The sequence below is a fragment of the Dermatophagoides pteronyssinus genome, unplaced genomic scaffold (genome assembly GCF_027571235.1).
Source record: "Dermatophagoides pteronyssinus isolate colony J.1.1.1.1 unplaced genomic scaffold, Derpt_VIB-CSIC_2022.12 sq0016, whole genome shotgun sequence".
Classification (NCBI taxonomy): Eukaryota; Metazoa; Arthropoda; class Arachnida; order Sarcoptiformes; family Pyroglyphidae; genus Dermatophagoides; species Dermatophagoides pteronyssinus.
This window is the reverse complement of record NW_027461540.1, coordinates 524,045-544,409: the sequence shown is the minus strand read 5'-3', so window position 1 is coordinate 544,409 and position 20,365 is coordinate 524,045. Positions and strand designations below refer to the sequence as shown.

Here is a 20,365-nt window from a genome sequence, read left to right as displayed (position 1 = left end):
GGTTGGTTGGCTGAATGTTTTTTTAATTGGGGTTAACGAAGAAAATGAAGAAGAAGAAGAAGGAAGAATGGGAGAAAAAAAAACGAAAAAAGAGATATCATTCAGTTGGGTGGAGTACCACCACCTGAAATGAAGATAAATAGATCAAACATCGATCAATTTGCAATAATGATGATGATGATGATGATCACGATAACGATTCAAGGCGAAACGAAAAAAACGACAACAGCAGACTTTCTAAATGAATGAAATGAAACGATTTTTTTGTATTTTTGTGAAGGGATTTTGCTTTTGTTTTGGTTTTTTTAAATAGGAAATCTAAAGATAGAATTATCAGAGGAAAAAAAACTTACCGTTCAGAAGAGAGAGAGAGAGAGAATTAGAATAAATGTCAAGTTCAAGATCAAAGATCAAAAAAGTAAGAATTATTGATTTTTTTTTTGAAAAAAGAATCTTGAAGAATATTCTTTTGGCTAAAATAAAAAACAAAGTTTTTTAATGTAATCTTTCTCTGTGTGTGTGTGTTAATGTTATTTTTTTTCAAGCAAAAAGAAAACGAAATCTACATAAATTCTTTCGTAAAATGAATTAAATTTCTTTCTTCTCTTTTCTCGTTCATCAATTTTGATTAATTACCGTCGAATGATGATGATGATGATGATGATGAAAAACTAATCATTCTCTCTCTCTCTCTCTCTCTCTCTCTCTCTCTCTCTCTCTCTGACCGTCGAAGTGAATGGTTGTGTTTTTTTTCTCTCTTCAAATAAAAAAAATTTTTTTTCTGTTTGTTTTTTTTTTCTCTGTTTTTTTTTTCTTTTGTTATTGTTTTTTTTTTTCGTAATTTAAATCTGTGATTTTGAACCAACAATTACTGAAGATGCCCTATCCAGGGCTAAAAGATATCTCTAATGATACAAGGTGCTATTTATGTGGTCAATCCTTTGAAAAACCTTTTGGTCTACGGGTTCATATTGGAAGATGCCATCCTGAATGGAATCAAAAATTGATAATTGAACGAAAGTATCCGTCATTGATGACGTCGAGGCCTGATATTCGCGGCAATGGCATTCCAAATATCGTTCCACAATCCACGACATTTTCTCCAAATTCAATTAATCATCTGTGCAATGTTAATAATAATGCGTCTACTACATCATCGTGTACTACTATGTCATCAACCACTACCACATCTGTTATACTGGCGGGAAACAATAGTATTCAAATTTCCTCTTCCAACAACATTTCCAATTCACCTAATGCTATTGTTACTGCGTTGACCGCTACATCATCATCATCTGTCCCTGCCTCATCTGTTACAACGGCGGGAAATAATATTCAAATATTTTCGGATAACACTCAAAATTCGACCAGTGACAATAATACTGCGGTTACCGATACATCATCAACATCTACCATTGCCTCATCTGTAATGATGACGGTGAATAATGATAATTTCGATCAAGCAAATGATGGTAATAGTCCAACGACTGATATTTCTCAATCTTCAGAAGTAAATAATAATGAGTTTAGTAACCATTGGTGCAATAAGTTTGATTCTGTTCTTTCAGTCAAAAATGACGGTTTATTCGATTCCACATGTAACGATTTCGTAAAGTCTCTTCTTAATGTTGCATCCGATTTAAAAGGCCCGAAACATCCGGCGCAAAGATATTATCAATATAGGAAAAATGGTTTACCATCAACTAGACAAGCTGGTTATAGTAGCGCTAGTAATCCTCTTAGAGCCAGAAAGGCAAAAAGCAAACGAAATAAAGAAAAATATCAATACGAAATATGTCAATTTGAATATTATAATAGAAGGCGTAAAGTTTTCCAACGATTGAACAAAACAGATGGTAATAAAGCCTGTACAGCTTCAAATGCCGATATTGAACATCATTTTAAGAATAAATTTGAATCTATCAATCCCAACATATTAGATAATTATATTACGTATAGATGCGACGATACGCTTGAGTTTTTCACAGTTGATGATATATCATTGGCGGCTAAAAAAATCAATTTGGATACGGCACCTGGGTGCGATAAAATTTTGATGATATATATACGCAAGCTAAATTGTTTGCCTGTAATTTTAAAAATTGCAAATGTCATGTTGAAATGGTCATATGTACCTCAAATATTTCGTGAAGGAAGAACAATTCTTATCCATAAGTCTGGTGACGTTAGCGATGTTAATAATTTCCGCCCTATCACGATATTCTCTGTCATTCGAAGAATTATTGAACGTATGATTGATGCCAAAGTCCGACAAAGTCTATTCATTAATCCAAATCAAAGAGGTTTTACATCCTCACCTGGTGTTAAAATTAATACGGCTATAGTAGAGTCATTGTTGACTGATGCCAAAGTGAATAAGAAAGATTTGACAATTTGCTTCTTAGACGTGTCAAAAGCGTTCGATTCTGTTGGACATGATCATTTGATGAAAGTCATAAATTCTAGTTCTCTTAATGTTCATCTGAAGAAGCTGTTACATGAACTAATTACAAATAATTCAACATCAATCAATATTAAAAACCAGAATACCGGTACCATCCATCTGAAACGTGGTGTAGCTCAAGGTGCTCCAACATCGCCCTTGTTATTCAATTTATCGATCAATTTTATTATGAATGAATTAACAGAAAATATTATTCAAAGTTCTTACGGGTATTTTCTGGGTGATTGGATCTCTGCCATCGCTTTTGCTGATGATTTAGCAATAATTGGAAATAATGATCAAAATGCCGCTGCACTGGTTGAAATAGCTAAATCTAACTTCGAGAAAATCGGTTTATCCGTTAATTATTCCAAAAGCAAAACCATATCACTAATTAATGGTATCATTAACACATCGAGTGTGAGTTCCGGGTCAAATTTTTTTGATTCAATCGAAAAACTGAAAGATAATGAACGTATCAAATATCTTGGTATTGATTTTAATTCGCAAATCGTCTTGGACAAATCTGCTACGCTGCAAAAGTTATATTCTAGACTCAACTGTCTAGCCAATTCACCTTACCTACATAGCGATCAAAAAATTAATCTAATTAATAAATATATTTTTCCTTCGGTTGTTTTTCCAATCGAAAATGCTCCATTGAATCAACTATCAATGGACTTCTTAATGGACATAGACAAAGCTATTCGTTCGGCGGTAAAAAGTATAATTCAAATTCCAAATGATACGCCTAATGAATTTTTTTTACGCGGACAAGAATTTTCGTGGGCTAGGTCTAATTCGTGCCACTTGGGAATCTTTTATTCAACATATCAATTCATGCAAACTATTAGATAGAGCTAGGATTCCACAAGTGGACATAACAAGAAATCTTAAAGATGAGGTCGTCCAATGTTTCGAGAAAATAGGGTTGGAAGCCCATAATGTGGATGATTTTAATTTGATCGATTCGAAAAGTATTCGTAATGATTTGAGGACCAGAGCTTTCGAGCAATGGTGCAGACTTCCGGTCAAAGGTGCCGGAGTCGTTTTATTTAAAGAGTCGCCTTGGACAAACCAATGGCTTTTTAATAGAAAAAATCTATCATTGTCCCAATGGACAAATGCTATTAAAATGTCGACCAATTGTGTACCAGTTCGATCCCTTCCAGGCCGTAGTATGGATGGCAGCTCGTGTAGAACTCAGTTCTGCGCGAAGACAGAAACCCTTAGCCACATCCTACAAGCGTGTTCAAAGGGGGAATCGTTGCGTATCATTCGACACCATCAAATTTGTGATAAAATTAAGGACTGTTTGACAAGCCACGGGTTCGAGGTTTACCGTGAGGTCCACTGTATTGATGCTAATGGGTCGAATCGGAGAGCTGACATTATCGCCATCGATCGGAACAAAAATTTTGGTATCATATTAGACCCGACGATCCGGTTCGAAAGGGATGAATCTCAAGCGATGAATGTCGATATTGAAAAAAGGGACATTTATACACCTTGCCTCAATTTCTTGGGGAGACACTACCAGATCAATAATTGGGTAGTTCAGGGCTTGCTGTTTGGCGCCCGAGGGTCTATTCCCACCTTCACGGTGGATGTGTTAAAAAAAATCGGAATTTTTAACAAAGAATTCATTACCGATTTATCATTATTGATCATCCAATCTTCATTAAAAATTGTTCACAATCACCTGTATGGTTGATTGTTTTGGTTGATTGTATTTATATTTATATTTTATTTATTTTATTTATTATTGTTATCATCATCATTTTTTTTTTTTTCTTCTTTTTTTAATATGTATTCACTGTGTTAGAAGCAACTCCAGTTAGGAGCAGTTAATAAAAGTTCTAATAAAAGTTCTCTCTCTCTCTCTCTCTCTCTCTCTCTCTCTTGAGAAAAGATGCATGCATGAATGAAAACAAAAATCAACAAAATTTATGGAAATTTATCGTTGAAGCCAGAAAAAAAAACAGTAAACAGAAATCGATTTGTCATATTTTTTTTCATTCATCTTCCAATCAATAATGATGATGGTAAGAATTTTCTTTCTCGTTATTCGTTTTCACACATCACTGGAAAAAAAAAAGTTTTGGGAGTGAGAGAGAGAGAGAAACTGCGCGGATATATAATATATTTTCATTATCATTATTTTTGTTTTGTTTTGTTTTTTCGTTCGGCAATGATGAATTTTTAAATGCCAGAAAAAAAAATCTCAACGATAAACAACGGCTAATGGAAATCATTTTCAAATGTGGAATGATGGTTGATGGTTATGGAAAAGTAATGATAAAAAAAAACACAACTAATTCACATTCCTATAGCCATTTCCATCTAGTCAACATTTTTAAGCCATCCACCCACGCTTGCAATGTTTCTTTGGATCCATGGTTAATGGATGTTCGCTGGTTAAAATATGAATTTCTTTTTTTTTTTCTTCTTTTTTTTCTAAATGAATTTCATTTAAATTATGATAATGATGATTATGATTGAAAGCAGACTTGTGTGCATTTTTTTCTTATGTTATTTAGATTATGGATGATGATGATGAAATAACCCAAATGTTATGAATATTGATGATGATAATGATGATGAACTGAACGAAAACCAAAGAAAAAAATGAAAAATCATTTCACTATTTTTTTTTATCATGACGGTCAAAATAGCTAATTAAAATTTGAAAAATTTTGAAGAAAACGAAAAATTTCTGGAATTGCATTTTTAAGTAAAACTTCTTTAAAAAAGCAGAATTTCTTTTCGTTTTCTGTCTGAAAATGTTTACCATCTGCATCTTTATTATCTGAGTGATGAAGAAGGGGGGGGAGAGACGGAATAAAACAGAATTTCATTTTTCTCTAAATAACCAGAATTTCTTGATTTTCATTATTCAAAAACGGCAGGCAGGCAGTGTGAGAGTGTGCATAAATCATTTCATTGTTGAAAATGAAATTGAATAAAAAGAAAAAACCTGGTAGAAAAATGAAAATGAAAATTACAAATTTTCTATTAATAAATTATTTATAAAAAGGAGAATTTACAAAATAACTTAATAAGTAAATTAATTAATTATTGATTGATTGATTTTGTATTTAACCTTACCTTATTATTATTATTATTAGCAGGTGTACATTGTTGTTGTTGTTGATAAATCTATTAATTTTTTTCTTTTTTGGTGGAAAATTGTCATCTTTATCGATCAATCGATTGATCGATCTCCACGTCGTTTGCTCGCCTGGTTTTTTTTTTCATCCACTCACTTTGCTCTACTCAACGAAAATAAATTATTCATTCATTTTTTTTGTTGTTTGAGAATTCAATAAAGACATTATCATTATCTTACCTTTTATTACGATTTTTCCTGGTTTCTTTCTTGAAGATCAATAATCATTTTGGAGAAATGAAATGAAAAAAAAACGAAAGAAGGAAAAGAAAACATTCGAATTTCGAATAACATTTATCACAATTGACAATTATATCGATATAATCGATAGTTTGTTTGGGTGATGGTCGTATTCAATATTGAGCGGAATCGAACGCAAAAAAAAATGATGATGATGATTATTATTGTTATTACTGTTATTGTTTGTGTTTGTAATCATCGTTATAATCATCATTATTATTATTATAATAATGATAGGGGATCAATAATAATAATTTTGTTGTTAAAAAAATGAATGAATGAATGGTTTGTTTTTATATTTTGTTTACGTTTACTTTGATAATGATTATTTTATTTCATATATGGAACGAAAATGTAGGGAAAATAAACGATCTGTCTGTATAGACAATATTTATACGATTTTTGTTTCGAATAAATTTTGTTTTGGCACCCGAGAATAAACCAGAAAAAACCAAAAACAATCGTTGTTTGGATTCATTCACAGTGCCCGGTTTTACCCGTCATATCATTATCAGACGATGGGAAAAAAGAAAAAAAGTGCCAAAGAAAATATTTAGTTGGAAATCGAAATAAAAGAAGAAATGGAAAACAAAAACAAAAAGAAAAATGGCAACCTTTTTTATTCGATTGTTTTCGATGTGAAAAATGGAAACAACAACCAAAACAACAGAAAAACAGAAAACAAAATAAACAAATCAAAACGATAAACGAAAATGAACAGGAACGAATTTTATGATCATTCTTCTTCGTCGTCGTCGTCGTCGTCGACATCGTCATTCAGATCATTGAGATTCCAAACAAAACGAAAGCAAAGAAAGTGAATCAAGAATAAAACAAAAACAAAACAAAACAAGAATCATCAATAATCATCCAAGTTCATATCGTTTGTTTTACGAAGTAAACGGTACAGTACGGTGTTTATAAATGTCAGAAAATCTTTTTCTTCTTTTGACATCCCAAAGAAAAAGAAAAATCATTATGTTTATGTGTTGTGTGTGTGTGTGAAACACAGAATAACCGAAGAAACGAAACGAAAAATATCTGCTGTTTCAACAAATAAAATATCGAATGCCGAAAATCGAATCGAAACGACAACGACCAGAAAGTTTGTTTTGATTGGTTTCTCTCATAAAAAAAAACCGATCAAACACATTTTATTTTATTGATTTTTCGATTATTCTTGTAAAAAAACAAAAAATTTTGTAAATTTTTTTATTTATCACATTGATATGATGCAGAACCAGCCATCTGGTGGCGGGTGGCGGGTAAAATTTATAAATTTTTTTAGACATTATTTTTCTGTTTCTAATTGTTTACAAATACAATTTGAATCAGAATTACAAGAATTATTTGTTAAAACTTTTTCAATTTTACTTGTTTTACTTATACCTAAACGTGGCCTTCCCGTATTTAAACCTTCCAACAGTATACATGCTTTACAAATATCTTGACTGGAAATATAACCACAACGTTTACAGATTCCTTTGGATTTTAGACGACTATTTTTGTTCGGTGGTTGTACAGAATCTGATCTACCGGATTTTCGTGAATCAAACGATTCACCCGATTTAATAATATCCAATATAACCGACGGTCGGATTTTTTCCATTTGTTTTAAATGTTCACGTACATAACCACGATATGCCATTGGTGAATATAAACATTCAGTACTAAAATATTTTAGCTGTTTAAAACGAGCATAAAGTACAATTTCTTTTTCATATGTATATTTAAATGGTTTTGCACGACGTATACACCAGCCATGATTTTCTATTTCATCAATATCATCGATATCGGTAACAATCCGTACGGAACGTCCTAATCGTGCAATATCACCACGTAGAATATTCATCAGGATTGTTTCGGCTAAATCATCAGCATTATGTCCAGTAACGATTGTATCACATTTCAATTGTAATGCACCACGATCTAATGCTTGTCGACGAAATACACCACAAAATGTACAATTATTTTTCAAACCAGTTGCCTGTACAATTTCATCCATTGTCCAACCATATAAATCTTGATAGCTTAAAATTTTTAATGGAATTTTATAATCATTTTGATTTTGTTTAACAGTATCCAATGAATCATCACGATAACCTCGTATACCTTCATCAATTGATAAAAGAAATAAATCCAAACCATAATCATAACGATCATTTAATAATTTCATTATATATGCTAACACGGTGGAATCTAATAAACGGGCGGGGGATAAACGATTGATTCATTAAAATTAACACGAAAATTTTCATCCGAAAACAACAGTAACAACAAACCTTTTCCACCTGAAGCACCGATAGCTACTTTTTCACCACGTTGAAATAATTTTCCATGAATAATTGTTTCATGAATTTCTGTTTCAAAACAATAGAAAAAACATTGTTTACATAATGAATCTGTCTGGAAAATGTTTTTTGAAAAGAAAAAGGAAAAAAATTTAGCTAAAATCATTTTTCTGAGTTAAACAACATACCGTTTTGGAACGTTTAACATTTGCTTTAGCCGTTTTACAGCGGCTACAATTTATTAAACTCATTTTTTGGTTAAATTTTTATTTTAAAATTTCAATTTTAAATTAAAAAATTCATCAACGTGTTGGGCATGTTTACATCGAGATTTTCCGTAAACTTTTTTTTCGAAAAACAAAATTGAATTTCCGTAAAGATTTTTTTTCAAAAAAAAAAGATTTCAACATGAAAAAAATCAATTTTAAAAAAATGGAAATTTGGCCAAGGTTTTTCTTGGAGCCATCATCATCATCATCATCAGGGATCATCAATTAGCATAGCCAAATCAATTATTTCAATCTCATTTCGTTCGTTCAACAAGTAAAATGAAAAGAGAGAAAGAAAAAATTCATTATTTAAATTTGAAATTTTTTTTTTTGTTTTTGTTTTATACATTTTCGTTAAGAGAATTGACACATTTTGAATGAAGATTTTTCGTTTTGAATTTCACAATTTCATAATAAATAATTGTAATTTGAGAAAATAAAACAAAACTTCTGCTGCTGTTGTTGTTGTTTTTTAAAGAAAATATAAAGATTATGGCGAAATTTTGTGTTAAAAATTTGATTGGAGAAAATTTTATTCAAAGAAAAAAGATTGAAAAAATCCTGATTTATGATGAAAATTCAGTGCTGGATTCTTTGCTTATTGGCCAACCGGTTCAACTGATTCCGAAGAAGATGATGATGATGGTGGTGGTGGATTTTCTTCAATCAATTGCATAATAGTTTTAAAATTTCTTTTTCTACCAGCCGTATTACCATACCATTGATATTGTTGTGGACATAATGATGAATGACAAACAGGCATATATCGGGTATCGGCACGTGAATAATTATCTTCACTTGCAGCAGAATTATCTTTATTTAGATAATGTTTCACAACGCATGTATGTGGTCGACTACAAGAATAAACAGTAGTGTTTGTTTCACATGGGAAACTTGATTCATTCGATGGTTTTGGATTACGTATCCAGGATAACATTTGCTGAAACGTAACAAACCAAACATCTTTTATCGATTGTATATGATCGAGAAAACGATTTAGGGCACGAATGTTTCGTCTGGAAGAGAAAAAAGATTCAAAAAAAAGTTATTAATTTTTGTAATTTAAAAGTTTGTAATTACAAAAAAAAATTTACTTTTGTGTAAACCATGTAACATGAAAATTCAATTGAAATGGTGCACGATTTGTATTATAATGACGGTCGAAATTTTCTTTTAAAAAATCAACAATCGATTCAATATCATCATCATCCGATGCGGCTGGAAATACACATTGATCAGCATGATGACAAGTATTGAATTCATTGAATAATGGATTGATTGGTATTTCCCATAAACCTGGGAATGCTCTGGTTGGACATTTAAGTGCACGTCCTAAAAATGGTGTTTGACGTTTGGCACGTTTTGCACCTCCACCACCACGATTACTACCACGACCTGAACCAAAACCACCACCACCACCACGTCCATAACCTGAATCATCATCAGTTGGACCAAACCGGTGGCTTTCATCTTTTTTCGGTTGATTTGAACAATCAAATGGTTGTCTATAATCATATGTAAATGGCCAATATGGTGGTGTACCTCTCGGAGCGGCAATACTTGAATCATAAAGAAAACCAAAATCATGTGCCATTTCAAACATTGAATTACCGCCCGGACGAATGAATGGTGCACGCATACCGACAATATTTTCCCTGGTCAATACTGGTGTTGTTGTTGTACCACCAGCATTTGCGATCATAATTTCACGCATACCAATCATTTCTTCTGCCCATTCCGAATAATTTGCATGATCAGTCCACCATGTTTCTGGTTGTCGATGTCTGTTTTTTTTTTTCATTAGAAAATAAAAGTCATATGGTAAACAAAGGGTTAAAATCAATCAATCAATTAATCCTTACGTAATTGAATGTACAGCCATTTCATGTCCTTGTGCTGCAAACCATTGTATTTGTGCATAATTTGAATATTCATGATTAATAAAAAATGTTGCCCGTATACCACAACCATTTGGATTTCTTCTTGATTGTTGTGAATTAAAACGATTACCATAACCTAATACACGACGATAATGATCATAAACAAGGTCGTTCAGGGCACCTGAAAAACTAATCAAAACCATTTGTGGTGTTTGACTTGGTGGAATATTGGCCGGTATTAATGTACCATCATTTGTACAGAAACAATTTGGTAGATGACAATCATCCAATTGACATGATGGCAGTGCATCTTGACTTAATTCACGTTCTTCAGCACGAACTTCAGCTTCATCAATTGGGCCACAAGTCAGTTGTTCAGTTTTAAATGTACAATATTTTAATTTGGAATCAAAATACAATGATGGTGGACATGTTTGACTCCATGCACGCCAATTACCACAAAGATTAAATTTTCGACAATTATTCGGGTCGGCAAATAGACCATCAGATTTTGGACAGGTAAAATCTGCACCACCAGAATTCCCTTGTGAACCAGAATGATCATCATCATCTGGATCTGGATTCGATGTTAATGGTGGTGGTGAATTTATATTTGATGATGATTCAGGTTGTCCACGTGAAAATTGTCGATTTGATGATGATGATGATTGTGGTGATTGTGGTGATGATGATATTGAACCACGTGATCTTTGTCCATTTGTAATGGCTTCGTTTTAACAAAAAAACAACAAAAAAATTTGTAAATTTTAAACCGAAAAACTTAAAAATTTCAAATGAAAATTTACCAAAAATTGAAATGAAAATAAACAGGAAAAATATTTTAAAATTATCTGTAGACATTGTTGAGAAATTTTCTCGTAAAAAAAGCAACAAAATTTAAAATAAACGATCGATAGATTGTATGTTTTTTTTCGGAAACTATTTTCTCATTTCATTTCCTTAACACTTTTTTTTTGTCTTGATATCCACCCACACACACACACGCAAACACACATAAATACACAAACTTCCCGTTTGATGCTTTTCGTTGTTGTTGTTGTTTGTTTCAGGATTTTAACACGTTTTCATCGTAATAAATTTAACACGTAATACACATTGAAAGATTATTAATTGCTTTAAAAAAAATTGGAAAAATCTTTTGAAAATTTCAATCAATCAATCGATCAATTTGATCGATAAGAAGTTCTAGGCAATAACTTGGCTGGCTTGCTGACTGGTCAACACAAGAACTACCACCAACTTTTTTTTTCTTCTTCATCATCATCTTTTTTCTCTCTAAAACAATCTTTAAAATGAAATGAAATTGAGAGAAAGTTTTTTTCTTCTTTTTTTTTCTTATTTACCTGATCCAATTTACACAGACATAAAGACAGACTTTATCCTAGATAATTTGGACCATCCACCACTTACACTTGTCTCTCTTTTTGAAAAATTCTCATTTCAAGTTTCTTCATTTCATCAAATGGACGAATTTTATCAGAGCAAAAACAAAAAACTGGATCATCTTTCTCTCTCTCTCTCTTTTAATGTTTCGCTCTTTTCTCTTGTTTGTTCATCATAGTTTTAATATTTGGACCGGTTTCAGATGATTTTTCAAGCAAAAAAGAAAAAAAAATCATAATCTCAAAGATTTGTGTGATATGATTATGTCAATCAAATCAAATCCGAATCAGATCAATGTTGAGCGAAATTTTAAAAATATTCAATTTTTTCAGAAAAATAAAAATCAACGATTAAGCTTGACATTGATTTTCATGTCAAATCGAAAATGGTGACATAAAAATCTATTTATAACTCTTTTTTTCTGGAATTTTTCGTTTCATTAACAATCCCGAATTCAAATAAAAAAAACCGGAAAATTATCTCCAATTTTTTCCATTTCGAAAAAAAAATTATCAAAATTGTTAGCATTACGGTGCAATAGATGGCGTTACGTGGTGTAATTTTATTTTTTAAAATGGTCATCATAATGGACGAAAAGTATGGTGATATTTTAATCTCCAGAATCACCAGAATAATCCATAAATACAATGATTACGTGATCAGAATATTTTTTTGTTTGCCAATTCTATTGCTGTGTTTTGATTTGTTTTTTCCTGTCATCGTTGTTGTTGTTGTTAAATATCGATAATTTGATTGACAATCTGTGAACAACTAAAGAAAAACTGTAACTTTTATCCAGAGAAAAAAAACATTCTTTGACCAAAAATCACTGACAATCCATTCATTGTAATCGATCCATTTGGATCAAAATTCAATTGATCCAAATTCAAAATACGCATCCTCAAAAAAAATCAATCACCACCACCACATAGTAGATTCTTACGCTGCTAGCATAATCATCTTCTGTAGTAGTGGTAGCGGATTCAAATGTTTTTTTTTATTCGAATGTTTTTCTTGTTTTCGAATTTCATTCATTCATTCATCATTCAACCACAAGAACAGACAACATCAACAACAACCAGAAACAGACCAACCAGAAACAGACGGATTTATTCCCGGTTCAAATCTCATTACCGACGAAAAAAAAACTTCAAAATCTAATTCAATTTTGTGTGAATCAAATTAATTAATCATTTTGTTTCAAACGAAGGAAACAAAAGCAAAAAAAAAAATTTTTTTGTTTTTTACCTCAGGAAGATCATCATCATCATCAAAATTCACCACAATTAATGACGCCCTGGGTAGATATAGTTGTGTAGATAGTGGTGTATACCGGTTTCATTTCAGAGGTTTCAATCGGACATTGTTTCAATCAATCGATCCATCAGATTTATTTTATTCTGTGTTCTGTCTGTGTTCTGTGTTGTTGTTTTTCAATCATTTTTTTTCGCCAATGATCCATTTTTGGATCGGAAAAATCATTAATGAGAAAATAGCGTGTCCAACCAGAGAAAATATCAGTGAAACGAAAGTGTTTCATCATCATAATCATCATTGGTTGACCAATCAACCCAGACCAAACCGAATTGACTTCATCATCATCGAAAAATAATAATTATTAACCCCGACCAAACCAAACCCAGAATTGAATTTGAATAGCCAACGATTGTATACACACACCAATTTAGAATTTGAAATTCATAATGACCTATGACCTCAAAAGGTATATTACCTTTTTGTTGAATACTTTACCTGCCAAGTTTGTTTGAATCGGTCGGTTGATTTCTATGGTTTTTTCCTGAGTTTGGATACCTGGATAGTTTTGAGCAATGGATTGTCATCATTACCACACCCGTAAATGTAAATTATCATCATCCGGTTCAGTTTTGTGTTTATCGTTTTTGTGTGTGTCATTTTTGTTCGTACGTGTCATCCGATGTCATGTCATAATCTTGGCTGTTGAAATGTTTTTTCAATTGATTTTTTGAACGTGCTCGGTGTGTGTTTGTGTGTCGGTGTTTTTCTTTACCGGTAGTGTGTGTGATCATCGATACCAACAACAACGAAAAAAAGAATATCGATGCTATCGATACCCTACGAAAATGTCAACATCCAGTGCAACATTTTCAAGGCCAATAAATAGGCCAAATAATTGTGTAAAATTTTTTTCAGTTAATAATTTTCGTCCACCTGATTTAAAATTATTATCATTTTATTCATCATTATTGATAATATTTTCATTAATAACAATCGATATAATCGATTGTTCAATCACACAAGAAGGTATGTTTAACTAATAACTAACTAACTAACTATCGATATTTGAACGATTCGAATCGATTGTTGTTTACGATATTCACTCACTCGCTCACAGCAGAATATTCTTTTCCTTCATTACTTTATTTCGATTCTGGATTCGGATTTTTATCTATGTTGTTTTTTCTCCATTAAAAAAAATGTTTTTTCCGAAAATGAAAATAATTAAAAACAACAATGTGATTGGACATCAAGCTGGTTTTTTTTGTGCCTCTGAATGTAAAGAATTTCAATTTTTCGCTCGCTTTTACAAACCACCCTCACAGAATTCTCTTTTTATTTCTGTTTTTTTGCACTTTGAACGCCATGATGCCCAGAAATGTTATATAAAAAGAAGTTTGCTTTCACCATCATTCTACCATTAATTTTTGTTCATCATCATCAACATTGAATGAATGAATGAAAAGAGAGAGAGAACAAATTCTGTAGAAAAAAACATATTGTCCATGTGTGATATTTATTATTATTATTATGAAAATAATGAATTACGATGAATGAATGGGATGAATGAAAGAATGGTTGTTTTGTTTTGCTGTTTTTTGTTTTGTTTATGAAAGTTATAAATAAACATCATCATCATCATCATTGATCGAGAACGAAGAGAGAGAGAGAGAGAGAGAGAGACGAGATATGGTTATTTTCAAGATAGCGATGCTGATGATGATGACAAAAATAAAAGAATAAAAATTCCATAGATTCCACAGCAGTAGTTGGCGACTATTTTCATATATATAGGTGGATGTTGAGCGCACGAGTTTGTTTTTGTTTGTGTGTGTGTGTAAATAGCCGATTATTATTTTGGTATTTTCTTTTTTCATTTAAAATTTTGTCGTTTTTCTCTCACTCACTTTTGCGACAAAATTAATTCATCATCATTCAGGTCCACCCACGCTTTTTTTTCGAGTTGTTTAAAGTGACAATTATGTAACAGGAAGGATATTTCTATTTAATTTCATTCGTTCATCACTCTCTCTCTCTTCCATTGTAACAATGATGTTTATCTCCATCTCATCTCTCATCTTTTGATTATTATATTGATATAAATGATGTTGAAAATATGTCAAACCAAGCAACAGAAAAAAAGAAGAAATTTCTTCAATCAAAATGTCATAATTCAATGATGATGATGATGATGATGTCTCGATACTATCGATACAATCGATTATTTTGGGCAAAAGATTGACTTTCATCCAATATTCTCATCAAAATCGAGAATGTTATTTTGCTGTTTTTGGTTATCTTTCTTTTTTTGTTTTAATGAATAAAAAGCCCATCAGCAACATTATCTTTAATTAACAATGTAAATCGATCGATCATTGATAAACAAGAGGAAAAAGAAGAAGATCATTTTGAAGATGATAAACATAAACAACAGCCAAATTGCTAATTGGATATTTTTCAGCAAAATTGAACAAAATTCTTGTTTTTCATCATGATCAACATCAACGATAATCAAACAAAGAAGATTAAGTTAATTAAGGTTTTATTCTTTCTTTTCTTTCTCTGCTTTCATCAAGCTAATTTCTTTCTTTTCTTTCCCTTTTTCATCAAGGTTGATTCATCAAAATGAACGTGTAGGGAAATTAATTGTCTTGAACATCATTATCATCGATAATCGTATCTTTTCATCCATCGATGATCGATGAGTGAAATGCTGATCTTGATCCTGATAATGAATGTAACATGATAATAATTTCTTTGTGTTGGTTGCAAAGGTTAATTTGTTGAATTGAGAGAGAAGAGAAACAGAAAAATTTCAATATTTTCTCTTTGCCGCTGATCAATCATTGTTTGAATGTTTGTTGAGGATGTTGTGAATGACAAGAAAAGCAAAACAAAAAACCGACTTTATCCAGTTTCGTTGCTGCTGAAATCTGATCTGGTTATGTAATGTAAATGTGGAGAAAATTGAATGAAGGGAATCTCCTTGCATAATAAAACCGAGAATTTTTACCGGAAAGAAAATTTATGGAAAAATTTTCTCGAAGCCAATCATGATGTTCATGTGTTTGCATTAATTAGCAGTTTGGTTCTTCATTCATTTAACTTCAGTTTTTCTTTTTGTTTTATTACAGTTTTCATGGCAGCTGTTTTCAATTCTTTCTTTTTTGATCTTTCCATTTCACAAACACAATCCACTCACCCACTCACTCTCATCTAACCGAAAAGATTTTCATATTTTTTTTCATTTTCTTCTTCACTGGATCTAATTGCCCGTCGGGCACTTTTGGTTGACTGTCAATTTTTTTTTTCTTCAAAGTTGTTTCACCCTGTATAGTCATTTGACAATGGAAAAGGGTCCTCCAATTTCAGAGCGAGAGGGAGAGAGAGAGAGAGAGAGAGAGTTTATTATTGGCTGTCAATCAGTCAATCATTTGAAGTTCAGTTCGGTTAAGTTCAGTTCAGACTTGATAACCAAAAAAAAAAAGAAATGTTCCCATCACCATCATCATCGATCATCAATTTGAATTGAATCTAATCAAATTCAATTCAATTCGATTGATTGATTGGAATTTTTCTGATCAACATTGGAAGAAAAATAAAGGTTTTTTTTCCGAAGCTTTGAATGAGACAAATGTGGCAAGCCTCTATTTTTTTTTTGTTCCATTGACATTCATTAACACTGACGCAGCACACAGATGTCCAAAATTTTCTTTAAAGTTTTTCTTTTCCCATTTTGTTTCCTTGACCTTTTGATCTTTAATTATCTCAACAGAAAATGGGTTTTTTCTTTGGTTTTTTTCCTGAATCTTCTTTTATTATCAGCTTTTTTTATTTTGTTTGTCCCGGTCATATTTACCGATTCTTTATGGTTGTCATATTTGTTTTTTTATCTTCGAAAAAAATAATGATTTTTTTCTGTCCTTTTTTCGAAAGAATCATAAAAGTCATTGACTTGATGAGTGAAACTTTCTTTCAATCATTTACATTAGGAAATACAGAATGAATTTCCTATGTGAATGAAAGCGAATGAAAGAAGACCGTTATTCTTCTATTTTTTTTGTTGACTTTTCTTCGCTTCTTATCAAATCAATCAATCGGTTGAGGGGTTTTGAAAGAAACTTTTAGACAATCAGAATCAGAAACAAACAACAACAGCAGTTGATTTTTTTTCGGTTTCAGATTCTATTATTAGACCAGAATAGATTCTATGATGATGATGATGAAATGATAATGCAATCAACAAAAAAAAACTTTCAAATTTGAAACAATTCTTTCTTGATGAAAAATATTTTAAAATGTCCAAACAACAACAACAACAACAACAACAACAAAATAATCTTGTTGTTTTAATCTTTTTTTCATAGTCAGTTTTCTTAGACCGAATTTGAAACACACATTACTTAAAATATTCATTGATTTTATCACAATCTCTGTTTAGTCTATAGTAATAATAATGATAATGGCGGTGGTTGGTGGGGGTTAAGCAGATGTGACGTATGTTTTTAGTGATGATAATATCTCTTGGTTTTCAAAAAAAAATAATAATGGTTGATGTGCGGTTGATGAGAAAGTTTTTTCTATCGAACAAACAAACGGTTCTGGATTAAGATTTTTTTTGTTTTGTTTCATATTGCTTGTTTTTTTTACACATCACAAGCAAGATACACACACTAAAAAACGGAAGAAAGATTTTAATCTTTTTTTCTGTTTTGTTTTGTTCACAAGCAAATGTTTTTGTTTTTTATTTCAGCACAAAAAAATGACAGTTATATTGTTATTGTTGTTGTTGTTGAAACACACACAGAATATGACAAAATATGTAACATCAAAAGCATCAGTGCACTCTGCATCTACATCCAATGTTGTTGTTGTTGATTTCAACAACAAAAAGTTTTTTATGTGAAATTTTGAAAAAAAGCAGAGAGAGAAAGACAATTGACAACTTTTCCATTCAAAATGTAATGATTTTTTGTTTGTAAAAAAGAAAGATTCTTTCAAAAGTAAACTTTACATAAATCTATCTATTGTGTTATTCTTTGATGATTATTATGATGATGATGAGCGATAAGCAAAATGATTATGGTGATAATAATAATGATTACCGTTTTGTATTTCATTTCTTCTTCTTAGGTTGAGAAAAATGTCGGATAAGAAATTTTACAATATGGGAATTTCAATATGGGTCTTTTGTTGTGTTTATTTTGAAGACAAAATGCCATTGTAATGTTGATGTGGATGATTTTAAGCGGTTTTTTCTTTCTTCGCTTTTCCTTTGTGTTTTATGAAACACTCTGTATTTCTCTCTCTCAAACTGGCTTTATCTTCGATCTGTCAATCGAAGGGGAAAATTGGGAGAAGTAGGTGAGGAAAATGGAGAAAAACTTTTGAGAAACTTTTGACAAGTTTTTTTTTCAATTTTCGTCACCTTCTTTTTTTCATAAAAATCTTTGATTGATCCAGAAGAGGAGAGAAGAACAAATTACTTCCATTGTTCACTACTGAGTGAATGAATGGCAAGAAAGATTAACTATATTAACCTAACCCCTAAAACCCCTCGAAAATGAAAATAAAAATGAAAATAAAGAAAATATCCGTCAAAATAGCCGATTGATAGATTTAATCAAAAAATCTTATTATTTTGATTGACTTTTTCCTGTGTGCGAATGCATAAAATGCAAAAATTCAAATCAATTTTTTTTTTGTTCGTTCAGGGTTAAAAACAGCAGCAAAAAAAATTGGAGCACACATGTTGATGGATTGATGATCACCATGATGATGATGATCAATCGATGTTTGTTTTGCTGTAAAATCGGTTACAAAGAGAGTTGGAGAAAGAAACACAGTTAAATCACTATATTTTGATTTATTTACTGTGAAAACATCCATCCATTCACCACATCACATAACACACAAGTATTAATGTCATCAGAATGTTACTCTGTCTGTGTGTGTTTTTGCTGGATTTGTTTGCGAAGATGAATCGAAAGAAAAAAAAAGGCAAAGAATTCATCCACCAAACAAACATCCATTAGTCAAATTAGTTTCGGAGAGAGATTCATCCACATTCAAACTACACACTGTCTTATTGAACTACACAATCAGAAGCAGATGTATAAAGTGCATAGAATCGAATCGAATCGAATGAATGAATGTCCATTGAATAAATGAAAAAAAATGTTCTTCATTTGCTTTCCAGTGTGGGTTTTTTGTTTTATTATTTTGATTGGAATATTGAACATCCAAACTGTTCATCACATCACATCATCAACATTAACATTTCATTTTGACTTTATCAATAATAAATTCTTTCTGCTTCTTTTTCTATTAATTATGAATATCAAAAGAAGAAGAAGAAGAAGAAGAAATTAATTTTCAATTTGGCACACACATGTTTTGCTTATATATGAATCTTTTTTTTTCCAAATGAAAAGAATTCATTCATGGATCATTCATAAATTCTGGCGAATATTCTTTCTCACCAGAATCATAACAATGATTCTGGTGATTGTTTGGTTTGATTGAATTGATTTTTATTCATTCAACCAAAATGATTGATTGATTGATTTGATTAAAGGGAAAACAAACAAAAAAAAATGGTTGATGACAAAATAATTTCAAATTTGTTCAATGTTTCTCCAGTACAATTTCCTTTAATCGTTTTACAAAAAACTGCTTATCAATTTCAATCAATCAATCTTTGTCGATCGATAAACATCATCATCATCATCATTATCGTCGACTACTAAATCGAATGTAATCAAGCTATTACCATCATCATTATCATTATTCGTTCATCACTCGTGCAATCCATCCATCCATCCATCATTACAAGATTTACTTTTAAGATTTTTTTCGTTGTAATTTCATCATCATCATCATTATAATAATTATTATCCGGTTTTGATAATAATCGTGATTTGCACATGTCATTCATTTTGTAGTTGATGAGAAATCATCATCATCATCATCAGCAAACAATTGAATGAATGACACATTACAATATCTGGTTGCAATGTTGTTTTTTCACTTCATTTTTTTGTTGAATGAAAAAAAAATGTCTGTGATTCTTTCATTGACAGATTTAGATCTTTTCTTTTTTCCTATGTGATCATTATTTTTTTTCTGATTTTTGATTTCTGATTGCGGGTTGGTTGGTTGGATGCAAATCATCACAATCACAATCAAATCATCAATGACACATCAGGAATCATCATTCTGCAGAATGAAAACGAAAGAGAGAGAGAGAGAGAGAGAGAGAGAGAGAACGAAAATGATGAAGGTGTATAATTATATATTGAGGAGGGGAAATATCATGTTTTCATTTTGTTGTTGAAATTTTTGATTTTTTTCTGAATTCAATGGCCTTTTTTTTGCATTCTTCTTCATATAATAGCCAAAAGATTGTTGTA

The 20,365-nt window shown here is 31.2% G+C and overlaps 3 protein-coding genes and 1 long non-coding RNA gene across 6 annotated transcripts in view; 2 read left to right on the top strand and 2 right to left on the bottom strand.

Annotated features, from left to right (window-relative positions):
• The first annotated feature begins 5,843 nt into the window (after positions 1-5,843).
• Positions 5,844-7,198, top strand: LOC142645614 (uncharacterized). Its single transcript, XR_012846703.1, has 2 exons — positions 5,844-6,137; positions 6,211-7,198. It is a non-coding gene; the product is annotated as an uncharacterized LOC142645614 (long non-coding RNA).
• Positions 7,048-8,482, bottom strand: Ctu1 (Cytosolic thiouridylase subunit 1). The gene is made up of 3 exons (XM_027340970.2): positions 8,332-8,482; positions 8,135-8,258; positions 7,048-8,051 (listed from the first exon to the last, which is right to left on the bottom strand). The coding sequence occupies exons 1-3, from the start codon at positions 8,392-8,394 to the stop codon at positions 7,144-7,146; spliced, it is 1,095 nt and encodes a 364-aa protein (XP_027196771.2). The 5' UTR covers positions 8,395-8,482; the 3' UTR covers positions 7,048-7,143.
• Positions 8,483-8,796: 314 nt separating this feature from the next.
• LOC113791225 (chitin deacetylase 8-like) lies at positions 8,797-11,525 on the bottom strand. The gene is made up of 4 exons (XM_027340971.2): positions 11,099-11,525; positions 10,275-11,019; positions 9,507-10,196; positions 8,797-9,428 (listed from the first exon to the last, which is right to left on the bottom strand). Exons 1-4 carry the CDS (start codon positions 11,151-11,153, stop codon positions 9,011-9,013), a joined length of 1,908 nt encoding a protein of 635 aa, XP_027196772.2. The 5' UTR covers positions 11,154-11,525; the 3' UTR covers positions 8,797-9,010.
• A 1,185-nt stretch (positions 11,526-12,710) lies between these two features.
• LOC113796407 (uncharacterized) overlaps positions 12,711-20,365 on the top strand; it is a 33,779-nt gene continuing 26,124 nt past the window's right edge. Inside the window, exon 1 of one of the 3 annotated variants that reach the window (XM_075822242.1) lies at positions 12,711-13,979. In XM_075822242.1, the coding sequence (XP_075678357.1) occupies positions 13,799-13,979 (181 nt within the window). In that variant the 5' untranslated portion in view covers positions 12,711-13,798. Of the gene's footprint in view, positions 13,980-19,927; positions 19,971-20,365 lie in introns of those variants that run through there. The other 2 variants (XM_075822244.1, XM_075822243.1) reach the window with 2 other exon arrangements.